This window comes from Amblyomma maculatum, chromosome 4, assembly GCF_055883805.1.
Source record: "Amblyomma maculatum isolate TAMU_Amacu chromosome 4, ASM5588380v1, whole genome shotgun sequence".
NCBI classification, from domain to species: Eukaryota; Metazoa; Arthropoda; class Arachnida; order Ixodida; family Ixodidae; genus Amblyomma; species Amblyomma maculatum.
Genome location: NC_139347.1, coordinates 44,585,592 through 44,605,802, shown reverse-complemented (window position 1 = coordinate 44,605,802; position 20,211 = coordinate 44,585,592). Strand labels below are relative to the sequence as shown.

At 42.4% G+C, this 20,211-nt stretch overlaps 1 protein-coding gene across 2 annotated transcripts in view; it reads right to left on the bottom strand.

Moving 5' to 3' along the window:
• Positions 1-20,211, bottom strand: part of sgl (UDP-glucose 6-dehydrogenase sgl) — a 59,637-nt gene that overhangs the window by 10,008 nt on the left and 29,418 nt on the right. Inside the window, exons 1-6 of one of the 2 annotated variants that reach the window (XM_084601262.1) lie at positions 18,171-18,615; positions 15,525-15,686; positions 9,693-9,830; positions 7,941-8,105; positions 4,913-5,110; positions 853-1,000 (exon numbers count right to left, since the gene is read on the bottom strand). In XM_084601262.1, coding sequence (XP_084457388.1) covers positions 853-1,000; positions 4,913-5,110; positions 7,941-8,105; positions 9,693-9,830; positions 15,525-15,683 — 808 coding nt within the window. In that variant the 5' untranslated portion in view covers positions 15,684-15,686; positions 18,171-18,615. Of the gene's footprint in view, positions 1-852; positions 1,001-4,912; positions 5,111-7,940; positions 8,106-9,692; positions 9,831-15,524; positions 15,687-18,170; positions 18,616-20,211 lie in introns of those variants that run through there. The other variant, XM_084601263.1, reaches the window with a different exon arrangement.

Below are 20,211 nucleotides of genomic sequence, written 5' to 3'. Positions count from 1 at the left end.
GGCTGCCTTTTAGTGCTTTTCCAGTACTCAGATAACAATATGGCCTGATAGAGGTGCCAAATGTTAAATTCAGTAAGGTTTCGTTTGAAAGCAGCTCAGGCATTGAGAGACGCCATAGTGGAGGGCTCCAGAAATTTCGATCATCTGAGGTTTTTTGACATGCACTGTCATTGCATAGCACACAGATGCCTTCTCGTTTCGCCTCTATCGAAAAGCGACCACTGCGGCCGGGATTCGATCCTGCATCTTTGGGCACAGTAGTCAACGCCATAACCACTGCACCAGCCCGGCGGGTTTTAAACTCAGTGAGATATAAAAGTTATATTAAATGTTTTCTCCACTCCTGGAATATTTTTATTATGATTTAACCGGTGCAAGGGCAGCATGGCTAATTAGCACCACAGGCAACACACTTGATCTGCAGACGATGCCAAAGACCCATTTATCCAAATTATTTCATCCATGAGAAGTCAAGCCCGAGTCCAGAGGGTAAATCCTGATCCCACAGTGGGCACAATGAAGCAGTCGGGATTGAACCCTACGCTTCCAAATGTGAGGTGCATACTCAGCCAACCAGGCTGCCACAGCCATGTGTATCCCTTTCACTACCACAACACCATACTCAACTATAATTACAGAACATTTACATGTTCAACAAAAAAACAAAGCCTCGGCTCACATATACTGCTAGAGCTCAATTAAAGAAAGTTTGACACAACTCAACGAAGAGCTTTTGAACTATGTTCGATCCTTTGAAAAAAAAAAAAGAAAATGCAAAAAGAAAAACAAGAGGTAACAATTTTTTTTTCTTCCAAGTTGTGCCAAAACGTCGAACAAGAACGCCCTGCTCACCAACACTGGCTTGCAGAAACCTGGGACCGATCCTGCTGTCACTGCCAATGGCATGGGCCACCTCGGACACATCTGCGCCAGTTGACTCGCAGATTGCCGACACTGCATTGATGCTAGAGATTCTCTGGGCTAGAAAAGCATTGGCAGCCTGGAAAAGTGGGACCAGAGTAAATGTGAGAAGCAAGGACACTGTTGCAGAGAGAGTCTCGAAAGGAGCCATGCACAAAAGGTTTCAGTGTTCAATAATTTTCCTGGGGAGCTTTTTGTAATAGTATGTGTGCTATAAAATAAACTACACCAGGCAGTGTAGAAAAGATGTAGAAAAAAAAATCTAGAAGAGAAATAGCATGCTTCCACAATTAAATCACACGAAAATTCAGGCATGTCAATGATTATTGTCTGCTGTAAAATGGATCGTTGACATAGGACAACAAAAATGTGGTTTGCAAGGGGGAGAGAAAGAAAAGAATATATATATATATGTATATATATATATATCAGTAACTTGAGAAGCTTTCACAATGCTCCCATGCCAGAAGACATCAAATTCCTGAAATGCCAAATTGTTCCCGGAACATTACTGGTTTTCATGTCACAAAATTAACCATGAAAGCCCGTTATGACGCCAGAGTAGAAAAAAACGAATTTGTGCTCGCCGTTAAGCAAGAACCTGATCGACAGCCTGATAGAAGTGAGTGGCACCAATAACAATGCATACAAGGAGGACCTTCAATTTTTAAAACCGCTACCTTGGATGAAGGTTCTGCATGCAGTGTATTGATGGAATGAGAGGCCGATTCAGCACCAAGAAGCGCCGCCGTCCAGCTGCCAGTTCAAGTCTGCCAACCCTGAGTTGAATTCATCATGGGAGTTTGCACTAATACAGTAGCCAACCAATTTTTCGAAAGCCAATAATTCGGACTTGCGCAATATTTCGGACCTTATTCAGATACCATCAAAATGGTTATTTTTACGACTAATATTTTGGACCAAATGGTGTTCAAAAGTTCGACTTTTCGGACGAGATTTGGCGCGAGCAATACTGTGGAGATTGCTTTTCGGTCGAAGGCTTGTTTTTTCAGCATCACTCAGAAGTGGGCGGGCGCCGTTTTCGCAAACAAGCGGTTTTGCGCGGCTGTGAAACACGCTAGGCAAGGCAGTCATTCGGATGGACTAGCTTGGCTCTTTGTTCATCGTCACCATTTCAGTAAGTAGCAAAATGCTTGACCTTTTCATCGCGACAGCCTACAAAGAGTGCACAATCGGAATGAAAATGAAACGTGAGCACTGTCCGCTGCGGCTTGCTCCACCGCCGTCACCCATGGGGAAGGGGGTGAAGTCCGGTGCATTCATGATTCATGGGGGCTCTCGTTCCGCTCGCATTTCTCCTGCAAGTGCCATCTCGCGGTCTTGAATATCGTCGTTAACCATGAAAACTTAACGTTATTGTTTTGCTTGGCTCGTGCATTCGTTTGCGGCACGATCAAATATGTCGCAGTATGTCGTGAAGTGGCATGGACATGACGAAAGCAGGACTGGCCAAGATATTCTAACTGGAGGGTTATAGCAGTTACAGCTTAAGCACGATCCGCTTCTGCAGGGTATGATTGCGTACGCGGTGACCGCCTTGAACGAGTCGCATGCTTCCCGGCGGCGCGCACACCTGCTGCGTCTGCAACAGACAGCGCGGGTGCACTGGTGACCACGCCTGCAGCGCCCGCCATATCGACTTATGCGAGCGCGTGTGCATGGGTGGCGCGCGGAAGCCGATCACGGTCGCAGATTGCACTATGCTATTACTCCTTGTTATTGGCATATAAACGAAACATGGAGAGCAGCGAAGTTTGTGATTTCTAAAGCTGATTTTTCACACGAAACTGTTTTTTTTTTTTCAAGTTCATGGATTTTTAGAACTGTTCTATTATTTGGACCATTTCTCGGGTCCCGTAAAGTCCGAAAAAACGGTTGGCAACTGTATTGCCGACGCAAGTCACACTTGTTCAGCTTGATGTTGCACTGGTTATGTTGCCAATGAGGAGTTATTGTCAAGAACTACCGGCCTGCAACTAAGGCGACTGTCCCACCTTCCAGGTCTAACCTCTGAAGAGCGGGATAGTCACTCTGTTGGATTAATAAAAGTTCTCTCTCTCTGCCAATTTCATTGGTTGTAGTTGGTGATGTGGCCATACCCTCTTTAACGGGCAATCACATGAAGGAATTTGACACACACGCACGCACGCACGCACGCACGCGCGCGCGCGCGCACACACACACACACACACACACACACACACACACACACACACACACACACACACACACACACACACACACACACACACACACACACACAAAAGAGCACGAAAAGTCTCAAAGAAGGTCTCTCTCTTTTCAACCCTAGAGGGCAGTAGTTGTCCGTAAAAAACAGCATTTTGTGCTTTCACACGTTTTAAGCTTGTCAAGTTATTTCATAATAGTGCTATACACGAATAATGCTAGTGAAGACGATGTCTCAAAAAAAAAAAAAAAAAGAGGAAGAAAAAAGGGGGCACTTGTTAGAGCAGTTCTGACAGCGGCGTTGCTGACAATCTCGAGTTAGTGTCCAGCAGTGACCCCAAGCTAGATATTGCTTCAAATAATGATAGCGACGACGATGACTAGTACACGTGCCAAGTTGAGCTTTGCACATCTGCCTTTGAGATCTGCCACATAAAGTTGGGAAAACAATCGCAAAATCTTGTTTGCGTTAGGATGAAGCAAAATATATGCATTTTTCCGTGTGTTACAATGCGTTGCATCAAATAAATACTTCAAATTTCAGTATGTTCTGAGCATGGATACGACGAAAGCAGGACTGGCCAAGATATTCTAACTGGAGGATTATAGAGGTTACAGCTTAAGCATGGTCCGCTTCTGCGAGGTATGATTGTGCACGCGGTGACCGCCTTGAACGAGTTGCGGATATTATTATTATTATTATGACATGTATTGAGGCAAAGCTGCCCTTAAAAGCAGCTGTTTCTTTTTAAATTTGTGTGCTTATTCTCACCAGAAACCAATAACGAGATGCATTTCCAGAATCAGAACTACATGGCAAAAATTATGGCTACTTATAAAATCTGTTAAATTCGGTGCATTTTTCGGGAGATAAATTTGGAGGCTAAAAGGTTAGCTAGGCTGTCGCCTAGTGAAGCTAACTCTGTTACCTTCACTTTTTTCCCCTTTCTGATAAACCTAGTGCAGGCACTTCTGACGAGTGATGGTGGCTCTAGGCCCTGTCTCAACAGAATGATGCATTGCCAGTATGCTGTATTATGTGTCGCAATAAAAATGGAGGAATCAGAGCAATCGCATATCTGACATATCGTTCAAATCAACTATTTCTGAAATGGTGCTGAAATGCTCCAAAGAAGGGCGGTCTCGGCATGGTCTGTCGCAGAAGAAAGTAGCAGTGCTTTTATAATGCGTATGCCAAAAACTTTTGTGTTTTGACAGTTGGTAGAACGGTGCTGCTAACTGGCGAATATGCACAGTGTCTGAAATACCCAGGCACTCCGAAAATTGCATCCAAGTTTTGATTTTGAAATGGCGAAAGACCAGAACTGATACATTTTGGAAATAAATATAGAAATAAATGAACTATCCAATCCAATATATACCAATGTTCTGGCTCTAATTCACTACAACAAAGTTCTGCTCCAGCAAAACTGAGCAGGTCTCATGAATTTCATTAAAGCAGGGTTCAATTAGAGCACAAAAAAAAAATTCATTTTTCTTCAAGCTTTTCACTGTAACTAGTTGCCTTCGAAACCAAGCTTGAAAGCTGCTTGGAAAAGTGAGCATGGACCTTTTTTTAATGAGCCTGAGGCAAAGCATGCGGCATTCAAGAGTGAAGGAGGAACTGGCTATGACTATGGGTACAGAACGAAACTGGTGTTGTTGCTGAGAAAAAGAATGCACCGTTGGGTGCGTTGGGATTCAGAGGTCATTTATGTGCACTGCAGCCATACAATTTCATTGAAAGCAAAATATTGACAGCAAATTTTCAGACATGACTCACCAGTTTGGAAAGTTCTGAGGACCAGGTGTTCATAGTGATGATGCGATCTTCAGGAACCCAGTGCCTGTACACAGAACACAGTTCTTCAATTGCAGCTTGGCCTTCAGGTGTTTGTTCTCCGCCAATGAGGATACGGTCTGGGTTCAGGAGGTCTGACACAGCTGAGCCTTCAGCCAAAAACTCTGGGTTTGAAAGAACCTGGAAGCAGTGCAAGTCACTTGAAATAAGGTTCCGCATTGGTGGTTTGGAATCAATAACATCTCGGAGGTCGCCAAATAAGTCTGAAGTGCACCAAGAATAACTGGCACCCCAATTTCAACTGCACAAGGCTAATTGATTATCACATCTCAATATCAATAGTGTGGGACACAGTAAAAATTATCATATGCAGTTAAAGATATAGGGTGCGGCCAAGTCAGCAGGGCCTTCTAGGCCAGTTGCGCTTAAAAAGAGGTCACATTGTAATTTTTTCTAGGGTGCTGCTCTTACTAATAAAACCTCTATTTTCTCAGTACTCAGTAAAACATGACAGAGCTATGCATATTTACAGTAAAACCTCATTATTTCGGATCTCACGGGAGCGAAAAAAATGACCAAATTATCCGAATGTCGAATGAGCCACAAAAACTGCATGCGAATTTTTTTTACTGTATACCTTTACTTCGTGAAGAAGTCTGTAATGTTTGTCTGCTTTTTCGCGGAAAGCTGGGTAGTGAAGACCAGTTTTCGGACATGGGACAACCCTTGCAAGGCGAGCGTGTTGCCCGGTGCACCATAGCAGAAGTCCTCTAAAACTGTGAGAGCATCCGCTTCTCTAGTGGAACGACGCACCGGGGGCTCATTGAGCGAGCCCTCAGCATCGGATGCCTCATCCACCACACCGAGGGCATCGTTGATTATATCATCATCACTCAATTGGCCAGCAACAAAAACGTCTTCATCGATGGAAGTGTAGTTGGCGAGGTTCACTTCAGTGGGGAGCAGGCCGACGAATAACTCGTCGTCGTCTTTCTCTGCCACTGGCGCTGTAGGTTCCAAACTTGTGCCAGAGTGCACAAATCCACAGTGGCTAGAAACAGTTGGCGACCACTTCTGCTGGCGTGTGTGCCCACACGTGAGCCAGAATATGTATGCCACTCAGAAGCGTAATGATGCACGCCTGCTTCTGGTGCACGCCTGGTCCATACAAAGAAGCATATGCTCCAGCACTTGCTTACAATATTTTTTTTTTACGTATACTGGATAATGCCTTGAACCATAGGTTGAAGGGCAGCGGTAGTGTTCGGAGGCAGAAACATGAGCCGGATTGCCTGCAGATTGGAGACGCAGTGCGCGGTGCAGTTGTCAACCACGAAAAGCACCTTGGGTTTTTTCGTGCTGAAACGTCGTTTGAGATCCTGCAGCCAGGCACGGAATATCTTGGACGTCATCCAAGCTTTACGATTGCTCAGTACTCCACAGGCAGGTGTTTAATGCTGTAAAAACATTTAGGTTTCCGTGCCTTCCCGATGACCAGAACTGGTAGGCTCTCCGTGCCCGTCATATTTGCTGCCAGCAACACGGTCATTCGCTCCTTACTTCCGTTTCCGCCACTGCACGCATCCTCTTTGAACGTAATTGTCTTATCTGGGAGCGCTTTGAAGAAGAGCGCAGTTTCGGCTGCGTTAAAAACGTCACTCGGGTCGTAGGTTGCCACGTGTTCTTTAAGCTGGACGTTCTGCCAGTCTTTAATTATGTTCTCGTCGACTTCAACCCTTTCACTGCACACAGCTTTAAAAACGAGCCCACGTCTGTCTTAAAAACGTGCAAAATAGCCCTCCGAGTCCTTGAATAAATCAATAATCATTCGGAGGGCATAGGTCTCGGCTTATGCACAGATCAATGGTTCACTTAACGGGAGCTTTGCATCACGTGAAGTAGCGATCCACGCAATAACACGTCCTCCAGTGGTGGGGGGGTGGGCTGCGGTTTGCAAACGCTTCTGACTTGAGTGGAATTTCTCACCTTCAAAAGCTTCCATTATCTTCCATTTTTGACGTATGCTGGCAGCGTGCTTCTTTTGACGTCGAATTGACGCATCATCTGTTTTCTGGAAGTGCCGTCTTTCAACACTTTAAGGATCTTCACTTTCGTCGCTTGATCCTTAGCTGCATACTTTGCGCGTTCTGCCGGCACTGCCATCGCAACAGAAAGCAGCAACACTAGGGTTCCCTTGCACTGCACATTTCACACACAGACACAACACAAAAAACCTCACAGAAAATGCAAAAGATGGCCGCTCCAAAGCTTCCAAGCTCTCGTCACTCGAGAAAAGAAACTACAGTAGCGAGTGCCACCTTTTGTACGTTCGCAGAATGCAGCTAGGATAGATAAATGGCTGTAGCGACGTGCGCTCCCAAATCCCACCTATGATGATGATGTTCACTTTAGAGCAGTGCCGCCTCCTGTACTTTTCTGAAATAGCGGTTTCGGACCTTGGGGAATAATGGCTGTAGCAATGCATGTTCTGAACACTCGCTTCAGCGGCAGCGTCGGCCAGTCTCCAGTCCAAATTAATTGGTGTGCATGCAATTTAGTGCCAAATTAACGAAATTTGCTGCCATAGACATATGCACATTTTTGAAAGGAGGGAGAAGTGAGCAGACTGAATTATCTAAATTTCCAAATTAATGGGGCCAAATTAACGAGGTTTTACTGTATTTCAAAAACGGCTCTGATCTTAAAGCAAGTGGTGTGACTCACTGTAACCATCAGAGACCAGATATAATAGGCACTCACAGGTTACTTTTCTGGTGTACTTTCAAGACATTTTTGATACCTGAATATAAATCAGAATTGGCACATTCTTTAAATGACCCCCTGAAAGAATAGTGCGCTTTGATTTTAGTGCTTAAAATAAACATGGGGTGTAGCTCTTGTTCCCTTAATGCATTTTTTGTTCTGGCTGCTTTAAATTAGTCACACACATACTTCTGGCAATGGTTTTTCTGCTGCCAGAATCTATACGTGGAGCAACGCTTCGAGTTACCTGGAAATTGGCGCCTTGAACAATGTTCGCCTTGAGGATACGGCTGATGCTTTCCGCTGCCTTGACTGGGACCGTGCTCTTCTCGACAACAATCTTTGGTGTGTTGGCCTTCTCAGCTATGGCCCTAGCCGCTGCCTCCACATACTGAAGATCTGCTGCTCTTCCCTGCACGAAAGCAACAGGCCTTTGTAGCTGCAACATCGCATGTATGCTTACCTCTAACGCTGGACATTAAAATGTGTTCAGTGCAGCATCAATACAGTGCATCAACACACATGCAAAATGTTATTGAAGAACTGACTTAGCCAAAAGAAAAATAAAAAAAAGAGAGAGCAAAACTTACTAAGAGTTTGGTAATGCACTGATTACTTATTGCAACATGTAACATTCCACTTAATCCAATTGGTTCTTTCTTCAGTAATAAATTATTAGGAACGAGTTTCTTTGAATTTGAAAGACAAGCTGTGACCGCCATTATAAATTCAAGAATCTGAACTTGGTGACTAGTACTAGCATGAAATATGCCTCTGCGATAAGGAAAACAATGGGCTGGCTAAGGAGAAGCCAAGCGTGCAAGTTATGTCCAGACATGCAAGGCTGAGTAGCATGCATTTGACCTGTGCCTGTTCCATGGTTCGCATTTCCTCAAGACTGCACAAGGGAATGTCATGTTTAGTGAGCTCGAATTGCGTCTTTTCAGAGCACGAACCATGATGCTTTGAAGCTAGGAGCTGATGGGCACGGTCCTTATATGTTTCAATTCCACTCTTCCTTTAGCGCACATGCCGTGAGAGCCTTTGGATTCACAAAATGATGTGAAAAGATAGCAATGTAGATATATAAAAAAACAACCTCTGGAGAAAATTAACATCTCTGAATTGCAACAAACAGGCTGCATCGCCTCATTTTAGTTTTTGTGTATTTAGGTGGGAAGGAAAGTAACATGACAATAATTTACTCATCTGCATTTGCTCAGTTACTTTTAGAGGGCATGGAATTGACCACTGGCATCAGTTAAATTGAAGATGAAGTGGAATTGTAATCAATTATTCTTATTGGCAACATGCACAACGCTGTGCCCATGTCGGTATTCTTCCACGAGTCAAGAAGGCAGGTGTGCCATGCTTTTCTTATTAAGATACTGTTTGCCAATGTGGAAAATGGACAATTAGGAAGGAGGCTTTCCACCTACAATTCCTTTAGGACGGTGAACTGGACTTCAGATGGTGACAGTGGCAGCTGATGACTATTGCAGGTGCTTGTGTGCAGGGTGAATGAGAACTGCTGGGTCACAGAACAGTGTTACAAACTACCACATTTTCATCTAATGGATCGCTATGGTAGAGCAAGTGGTGCTAGCAGAATAACACAAGGCTAGCCTCACTTGTAGGCTTACGCCAACCACAACAAACTAAAATGATTCATAAAAGTCTTTAAAACACAAATGCAGTTAGCAAACATATGTTATTTGAAGAAAAAGCTTGGAACCATAAATGTAACACATTCTTAGAAAGCTGCAAGTGCAATTTCTAAAAAAAGTTTTTTTTTTTCCCCTCGGCTGACAACTGAACATAACTTCCTGATAGAAAGAGGATAATACTTTCCTTTCACACGACTACTGCTATTGCGTAATGCGCGAGTTAGCTTTTGAGGCCAAATTCTTTGCTGCCAACAGCTCCGTAGACGTGAACTCTCCAAAAACCATGTCTGCTAAAAGATCTCTGCAAAGTAATAGCAATGTGAGCTGATTACCTTGCCAAATCCATAGTTCTTTGTTGGTGTGTTGACAGAGATGAAGATGAGGTCAGCCTCCTGGATTGCTTTGTCTATGTCACATGAAAAGAAGAGGTTGCGTCCACGACAGGCCTTGACGATCTCGTCCAGGTCAGGCTGAGTGAAATAAGGCGTTGAACAATGTTACTGAAACATCAATCCGCTTAACGATAAATTGGAGGCATGCTTAACGATAAATTGGAGGCATGCTTAACGATAAATTGGAGGCATGACATGAGTATGAATGAAAAATCCAAGTAAAATTATGTAAGCAATCACTCAACATTTAAACTGAACAGCTATGTATATACCAACTTGAAACATGTTCATGAAAGATGCTTTGTACAATGAGCTATCTTGAGTCCTGCTTTGAACAACAGTGGTAGTCTTCAAACACAGTGAGTGACCTGATGGAACAGATGGCGAGAAGATAGGACAAAAATGGGTGCAGTAGAAAGTACATGCACTGCCAGCATAGGATACTATGGTTTAACCAAGCAGCTACAAGAGGCTGAGTGATCAATTCCAGATGTTCAGGACTACGTAAAATACTGGTGCATAAAATTTTAGCTCCTTAAAAAAAAAAAAAAAAAAACACCCCACTCTGTAACCACCAGCGATCTATTTATTCAATTATGGTATGCCTGCCTAAGTGCCTGGCGATCCTGTGAAGGCAAAAAGCTGAGTTAGTTGTGTGTCATGCTAGCTGGCAAAATTGTATTTCGTACCAAATTTGACATGCAGATCTGATGTATGTGCAGGGCTAAAAGAAACCACTTGAAATTTTGTAAACAGTGCGCAACAAAGAAAGGAGGAAGAAAAAATGAAGTGATTGCCTGACCCATTAAATTTAATGACCTTTGTAATGCTTTAAAACACAGTATGGCTGGAAGTGTTTCTCAAAACAGTAAAAGAAACAGAATTCAATTGTAATATGTACTCGTAGGTCTGATGTTGCTTTTATTGCAATGCAGGCGTTTAGGGCTCAAGTATGCTAAATACAGTGTACATGTGGAAAAAAAAAAAAAGGACCATTCTTCCAGGTAGTACGGCTGGGTGAGAAGAAGTGGAGTGCTGGAGTGATGACTTCTGAGTGTTTAAAATGTGACAAGCAGAGGGAGAATGGCATGAAGATGCTGAAATTAATATTTCGAACAAAGGTAATTCAGCTGCTACAAAATGAATAAAAAAACCTTGCCGGAGAAAATTTGTAAAAGCAGCATACCATTCTCATCAGCATCATTTACCATACAGCAACTTTGTTGAGTACTGGGCCCCTTTAAATGCGGCATATTTGATACACTGGTTAAAAAATGGAGTTTCTATGTTGCTGTGCACTTTGAGAGCATTTGTAGAGATTGCACTTTTCAAGGGATGACAGAACAGAGAATGCCAACTGAATGGTATATGTGAAAATGAACAATGGGTGCCATTTAAAAGTCTGCAAGATAAATCTTGCTACTAATGTGACAGCTATAGAATTGATAGCAGTTGCAGCTGGGTGCACCTTTGTGATGCCCACTCAGAAATGACAACTGCATCTGTTAAAACAAGCAGGAAGGATCACTTGTACCTTATAGATGCAGTATTTGTCTTTCATGCCATTCTCAAAATAATGGCCTTTTTTGTTGTCAGTTCTCCTAAATGTGTTGCTTGAGACTTGCGCAAGGTTTGCTTTAACCACACTGGTTTAGTCCAGAGTTCAGGAGAATTCTCCAAGAGGGAGTAGAATTTGTAATAAAGGAGTGATTACTCATTGCCATCTAAGTAAGCTATACAGCTTTCTCAGAAGCTTTGTAGCCTATATGGCTGCCCTTAGGTGGATGCCAGTGAGTAATCACTCCCTTATTACAAATTCCACCCTTCCTTAGGGGATTCCCCTAAACTTTGCACTAACACCCTTTGCCTTTGCGAGTTATTGATCAATTCGCTCTCATTCTGCCATCTGCTAACCTTCCTGGTTAGCTCAGTTGGTAGAGCAAGTGCCCAGGAAAGGCGATGGCCCCTGGTTCGGACCCCAGACCAGAACATATTTATCGTTACCATGAAGTTTCTGAAAAAGCTTTATAGCTTTCCTTTACAGTCGTATGACTGCCCTTAGGTGGATGCCAATGAGTAATCCCTCCCTCATTACTGATGTTTTATTGTTACAGTTGCTCTTTTCAAGCAAATAGCTATAATTCCGGTGAGAATGGAAGGAGCACTTCTAGCTTCTGACACAGGTACAAACACATCTACAAAGCCATGCACCCTTTTTCTTGGATAATTATGCCGCAACCTTGAACAGAACAAATGCATGGTGAGAGTGCAAGATTCATTAAGAAGAAGAAAAGAAGTAAGTGGAGCCACAACAATGCTCTTCTACACGATTTGAGCAGTGTAATTCTGCAGCTGCGAGTATCGGACAGGTTTTGTGTAATTTAAAACTTTGAGTTACAGCAGCACAGTTTTGTATTGTGATGTTTCTTTCTGTCGTTATGTATTTCATTTTGCCCCTAGTAACTCCATAACTAAATAAATACATTTGAACTCCATCAGCAATTACACAAATTACATACTAATGAAGACTTTTAGCAATAAATCACACCTTAAAGGAACATTGAGGACAAGTACAATACATCCAATTACAGTAAATTGGCACTTTCTGGCTACACTGACGTTTTCCCAACAACAGACAATGGATATAAAGAGAAAAAACATGGCAACAAAAAGATGATGAATCAACAAGAAAATTTGGTTTGAAAATTTCCCCATCAGTCAACCGAAACTCATTTCATTACTTGGTTGTACTCCATTTCTGATTAGTAATCTTGCACACCATATTTATTAACTTGCTTCCACATGGGTGTGACGTGTGCTGGTGATTATTTTATATACTTGTTTGTTTTCTTCATTATAGTTTTAGTTATGAGTTAACAATGGTGGTGCCTCCCTTCTTGTACTTTGTTTTATGTCTAAGTGTGCGCTGGTCTTTGATCCTGAATCTTCACCAGCTTGCCCAAACATCTGCCTTGTTAGAGTTTGAACAATGTGCTTTTTGCAGCAACGAAATCTACTCCAGTGACCAGGTCTGTAATAATGGAAAGGTTCGGTTTGGTTTATGGTGTTTAACATCTCAAAGCGACTCAGGCTATGAGATACGCCGTAGTGGAGGGCTTCGGAAATTTCGACCACCTGGGGTTCTTCAACGCGCACCGATTATCACACAGCACATGTGTGCTTTGATTATCACACAGCACATGTGTACTTTTGCTTTCATGTCAAAACTGATGTTTTTTCACTAGATACCTAGGGAGAGAAACATAGCAGAATTTGCCATAAAATGCAATATATCATTATACTTTAAGGCATAAGTTTCCAGTGATATCGGCAATGTTTGTGCAGACACATTTTATTAGTGTAAAGTGCCAATCTGACTGAATCTTACGCCATGTGCTTTATTTGTCGATTTCATTTTTTTTTCTCCAGATGGTGACACGGTCATGAAGGTAACATCTCACTTGCACAACACTTCTTGTGGAATCGATAATGTTGCTGCTCACAGCGTAATAACACGAAAATATTTGGTCCAGCTCTTGCTCACATTGCAAATATGGTCTCCAAAAGCATATTTCTAGCAAAGAAAAGAAAAAAAATTGAAAATTACAAACCATTATCAATATCATAATCTTTTAGTTAAGTCACTACAAGGATATTTGCAGTAAAGCTTAATAACCTTGGAAAAGCATACTTTTCTCTGGTACTGAAGCAGAAGGCATATTTATTGACTTTTCTAAAGTATTTGACTTGTGAAAAGAATTAAAGAAAAGTAAATTGCTTAGGAATAAAGGGCACATACCCCGAATTCTTTGAAAGTTATACTAGCTCAATTTGAAAATTCAAAGTCGAATGCTAAAGTGAGTAACAATGGTGTTCATCAAGGCCCCACTTCGAGCCACCTGCTTTATTTGTTATCTTAAACTGAACGACTTGCCTTTAGAAATAACTTGCGATAAAACTGCACTGTGTGTTGGTGATACAACTTTAGTATTAGTAAATTGTGATTAAAATGGCATAATTAGTAATACAAACATTAATGCAGCATAGCAAATGCAATAAACACTATCATAGTAAAATTTTTCTATATTGTTCTAATTTGAAAAAAGAAATAAAGTTTGTTTCTATTTGTATGTAATTTACAATAACAGGCCTATTCAGCAAGCCATTAGTACAGACTTTTCAGATAGTTATCTGAAGTTCGATATAAACACCCAGTCAAACACTCATATGGACTGCACATGTACTTTATAAATGCCAAAACTTTTCCTAACAGAAGTCTCATTAAACTATCGCATGCAGAGACGTGCTTACTCCTCTCATCTGACCACTTTATGTAAAGAAAAAAAAAAAAGGCTCTTTAAATTGAGCACAAAAAACTCAGCATGTACAGTGCAAAGAATTATTTGCAGTTATGGATATTCTAAATACATATGAGCTATTAACATGCAATACTGCTTTCTTAAATTATCAAATCACTAACAACACCATTAAGTTAAAAAACATATTTCTTCATTGCTGACTAGATACAGACAAGTTCACAATACATTGGCTCTTGCCTTGCTTCGTATAATTCATAAACACTAAATAATTTTACATCTTCAACTAGCATTAAGTATGTATGGTATTAAAGGGACAGAACACTGGCCAAAATATGTCATGAGATTATGGTGGAGATGAAAAGATCTTGCCTCATATAGCACAGATCGAGCACTGCAATATCAAAGAAAAGAGGCTCTACAATTTTAATTTGCCATTGAAAATCACATAAAAACAACCGAGGCGCTATCTAGCGGAGAAACCCTAGTACTTTCAGTGTAGCCCCCCCCATGACTACATGCCAGCAAAATATTGCTGATTTTCGTAACTGCACATTGTTCTTTTTTCTTCTAGGAGTGCTTGCCATTGTGCAAGCACTGTGCATTATGCCGTAACAGCATTGACTGTGAAACTAAAAAGGAGGTTACTCTATGCAAAAAATGTCTGATTACTGTCTGGCGAGTGAAAGTTATATTTGTTTTTGGTACGTCCTTTTTATTGACCACCAGTCGTCATCGCAGTCGCTGCTCAAGGTTTCCATCATAGGACTACATAAAAACGGCTGCACGCATTGATAGAAAAATTCCCGGTAATAAGTTTCTACAGTGTTTCTAACAAAACCGTTATGGAATCGAACATTTTAGACATCAATCTTTTCGCTGCGGTAAAAAAAAAAATCGAGGCCTAAATTCCAGTGTTCTGTCCCTTTAAAGTGCTTTAGTGCGCTCTGGTAAGCATTGTCTTTTTTCTTTGCTGTCGACCACCTTGAATAGTTTTATAGAGTTCCGCCAGTTTTAATTCTGCATTTTGGTAGTCCATGATAAAGTTTTAAATAAAGTGCAGCACATAAACAGCACAAAAAGAAAGGAAAAGAGAGTTGTTAGGGTATAGTCATGACATGAAGTGCCCAGCACCCGATATGAACAACCAGTCTGTTATAAAACATCGAGTCTGACTAATGATCACGAGGAGTAAAAATAAAATAAAAAAATGCAATAATTAATGAAAAAAACAAAACTGCTTTATGCCATCCAAATCTACAGTCAAATATACATTAGATACCTGCTGTTCTACAAATGACTGCTCCAAAACAACAGAGAACTAAAGCATCCATAAATAATACCCTTTGTATGCTGAAATGCAGCAGTACCCATCTATCGTTGAAAAGCTAAACACAGGCCCTCTTGCATTATGTTGCAAGCAGCAAGAATGTTGTTTAATTTGCAACTTTCTAACCTCGTAGATGGGCAGCTCGTCTGAATTCCACTGCCTGATGCGCTCAGGACTCTTGTCCGTGACCACAACCTTGATGTCTGGGCATTTGTAGGCGATAACGCTACATGTAGGTCCACCGACGTAGCCAGCTCCTATGCAGCAGATGTTTTTAACCACCATGGCCTGCACGAAAGCACCACAAGATGCACTTCGTAAGCCACCACAATAGCCTAGATGAGACATGAATGTTGGTTTGGCTTATGTTTACGAAGTAAGCAGTACAGTGAAGCAGGCAACAGCAAACCCAGAAAGGAAGTTTAAGGAAGAGAGGGAAAAACCTCTGTATAGTTACCTAGCTCTAACTATGCATACCATTTGTACACAGACAGTGGTGTTGTGGCTGTGCATGGTCCGTGCTCTATTGTGCGCCTGTAGGCATGGTATTGATATGTGCTGTTTGTGCAAAATCTCTAAGTGAGCGTGTTCACATGAATCTTTTTTGTGTGAGCATGCTTTGCTTTGTCGTGACCCTACAACTGCCAAGTTGGCCCTGTCAAGGGAACATCAAGAAAAATACAAAGAAACGTCGCCCTGTGAGAAATAGCCGGAAGTGCTTTTGTTCAACTGTTCACCCTTCCCATCCAGAGGCGCTATTGTCAAGTGAGGAATGCCTATTGTCCAAAGGAGACATCTGCTGTGACGTACAGGAGAAGAAAGGAGCATGAGGATTACAGCCATTAGAGGATTTCCCGTGAATGCAGGAAAGAGTTGCAATTGCTGGAAAGGGACAATGCTGGGAGCAGTATTCGTGGCACACACGTACACCTGGATTTCTGAGAAGGAAATCCACTTGCTGGAACCAACATAGCGGATCTTTGCAGAAGAATCGAAATTTACCTCCTCGCCGTTCCGAAGCTCTACCTGACAACAAGTGACCATGCCCGACGAAACAATACTGGACCAGTCAGTGCATCAGACCATCAGTGCAGTGATGTGTTCGATTGGTTGCCGATATCTGAGGGGTGTGCCCTGGAACTGATTAGTCAGCATCTTCAGAGAAGGGCAGGACATAGGGGATTTAAGGACGTTGCAGAGCACGAAATGGGGCTCTGAGCCCTGGGTAAACGGCTCATCCAGTCGCTTCTCGCTATGAACTCTTAATGCTTGCCATTTTGCTGATATACCCTTTTTTTCATGTATATAAGTTTACTCAAAGTGCCATTAAACCTGCTTGTATATATTTTACCAACTTTGAAAGTTCAATCCTTCATCAACCCGGAGTCTCTGCACGCCAGCAAGTGAAGGCCGGGTCGACTTAGTCCCAGCGTCACGACAGTGGCTAAAAGGCACAAGCTTGGCTTCCATGAAAGTTTCCAGAAAAGGCAGTGCAATGAATGTATTACAAAAAAAAAGAAAAGGCCCACTATGCAGACATGTGAACCACGACACTTCCACCCACATCTTAATCTCAACGTTTCTCTACAACTATGTCATTTGCCAAGCGAATGAATCCTTAAAATCCTCTCGAATAAAGTTGAATTCTCAAGCCAAGCCTTGCGTAAAAACTGATGCTCCCCCTCAACTCTTGTTCGTTTCTCTTTCATACCTTGCCATTTAGGCCACTATAACAATACCACACATATGCATATTCAACATATTCAGTATACCTACAACTCAAGTGGAAAATGAGATCATGCTAATATTGGAATGCTGCAGCCACGTCCTTGGGAGCTTCTTACAGCTGATATATAAACAGTTCTTTAGCCTTTCACTGAAAACTCTTGAGAGTAAAAGAAAGGTTCCAGTCTGTCATGGTTACATTTCTGCTTGCCCAAGCTTGTGATAAAATGAAACCGCGAGGTAGTAATTAATGTGGCCTCAATAATTTTACGCTGAAGATGGGTAGAAGCTCGAGGCCTGAGTGCAGCTTGCACAGCTAGATCAACGCCCGCTACGATCTGGCTTGCTTAAGAATCAGCTGCGCTTGCTGCAGCTTAGCACGAATAATGCTGTGTCTATGCGGACTTTGTATGAAACAAAGGTTATACCATGGTTAGACCACAGAAGGGGAAAATAAAACAAACACGTTCTTTGATGCTGTCTGCAGGAATGTATAGAACTTTGTTCAGCCCCAAACAGTCACGTAGAAAATTACAGGCGCACTGTTATTCTAAATCAAGAGGACACACAGTATGCAAGTTGGCCAGGCACTTTTTACGTATATAATATAATATTGAAGTGATGATGTTTATACTGATGCACTCCGCGCTACAGCAGAAAGCGAAAGGAAACCAGATGAGAAAAATAACACGTGAAAATTTGGGACTTTAACGCGCTTTCGACGGCGCGCGTCTCACGAACTGCTCGCACAGATTGATCGCAGAGAGCATAGCATGCTTGAATTACACCAACTAGCCCAAGAAGTGGTGTTAAAGCGTAGCATGCAGAGGTGCGAATTTTGTAAGACACTTTCAGCATAAACTATGAACTTGGCGTATATCCGATATCTTTCTGCTGGCTTCGCAATACGATCTTTTCAACTCACGTCGCTTCATACGCGGGAATCCCGATTTGCATTGCCAAGCGCCACGAAGACGGGTTCCAAGAATTGGCCGGCGTCACGCAGCACGGGCGCACAAGATCATTGACTTGTGAGAAGCGCCTTACCTTTGTTGTAGGCCACACGACGCTTTCCGCAAACAACTTCAAAAGGCACAGAGTTCAGTTTCTTGTTCGTCCCGCTCACGAAGTGACCACGATCGTGACGCAAAGCTCTACGTGGCTCTGACCGGAATCGGCTGCTTTGACAGCAGCACGTTGCGCGCCGTCGTGCTCGTGCGACAGAAGCTAGAATACGGCTCTCAGCGCGAACTGCAGCACGTCGCTTGCAACTAACCTCGCCCGTACTATATTAGTTTCTGTTCCACACACGGAGCCTTAGAACTGCGCGAAAAACAAGAGCCTCCGCGCCTTATCAACTCTACCGCCTTGGTTGTCCACGGTCACCTCTGTCAAAAAACACTACACACTGTTGAATGAGAACCAGCACATCGAACCGAGCGAAACCGAGAAACGCACGGAAAGTGCGGAAAGCCCCAAGGCCATAGAGAATTCTAAAAGGCCGTCAGTCTAGGGTGCCTGGATGCTCTCTCTCGCCCCCGCTCCGTGAGAGAGAGCATTCAGGCGCCCTACGTCAGTCAGGTAGCTAGCGCCATCTATTAAAAAAAAAAAATGTTTCAGGTGGGGTGCATTCTTTTAACTAAAGATTTACGGATGAACAGAACTTGGATCAAAATGTTCTGAGGATTCTGATCCATGGTTCCACGGTGCTTACATGTGTTATGGTTTTAATCTCGGTAGAATCGTCGTTAGCGACGCCTCTAAGGCGTCGAATAGTTTAATTTGTTGAAATAGCCACTGCCCTAATTTTAACACACCAAGTCCATGGTCCAAGTCAGGAAAAAAAAAAAAAAGTCTCGAAAGAAAACGTATCCCGAAGAATATTTAAACAATAATTCATGGACAATATTCAAAATAGGCCGTAAATTTTTCAACATAAAATGTTGACCTTAGCAAGGCCATTGCTTCTAGAGCAGGGATTTGACTATTTCATTTCGAAGCTGTTTGCTCTTGAGGGCGTCGCCTTATTAAAGAAGCTGTTTTAATGCAGCCACACTTTTCACATGTTAGGTGTGAGTAAACAGCTCTAGGAAACGCCTTGAAGACTAAATTATGCGCTAGAAGATCATTCTAGCATGAATTCGGCTATGGCTGTGTACTTATTCATTATGGAAATGAAAAGGATTACCTCCAAAATAAATTTGATCATTTCAGCATCCTTCTTTACATCCTCTGATGCCCTGAGGCAATAAGCACCGTCATAAAAAAGACAATGTTCTGAGCAAACAACGGGATTATTTCGGCCGAAACACTAATCAAGGCAGTTTGTGATGCATATGTTTTGGTAAGCAATTTAGCATCGGAACGTGCTTATATTTCTCGTAATCAGTGAAAAACTGCATTTGAAAGTGACAGAACTTTTCGTCAAAGCTAGCGGATCTATCAGTTTGCCAGATGATGGTTCCTCGATGCGCGCGAGGAGCGCGCGCGCATCAAGGCTCAAGGTACCCCATGCCAGTTTGACAGGCAGCGCCATCTGGCGAACTTTAAGTCAGTCAATGCCTTGGCCAGTATGGGCGGGTATAGTTAAAATTAAATTTAACGCAGTGGAAGGGAGCCACGAATTAATTCGTTAAATCAGGAATTTCGTTAAATTGAGTAAGGCATTTCTAGGTCATTTCATTCGGCATATATTTGATTATATGGTGCAACAGCACCATTGTTTTGGCTAAGCGTGATTACGCCGAAATTGAAATGGTGGTGGTGGTGAAAACGTTTATTGAATATTGAGCCTTATTGACTGTTTTGATGGGTCGGCTCGATATTGCTGCCCGCAAAGACAACCGACACCACAAGCTGATATGAAAAGAAATAAAAAAAAATTCTTAGCTCAATAACAAAAGCCCTAGCACATTAAAAATTTATCTCTCAACAAAGAAGTCGGTGAATTAGTTCCACAGATAATGGGCATCCACCACTTCACCCGCCATCTCGGTATTCAATTCGAAATTATAAATCTCGTTTTGCATGGCATAGTTCGGTGAAAGCGAGGCGAAGGCGCTCCACGATGTCATCATTGGCTTGTAAT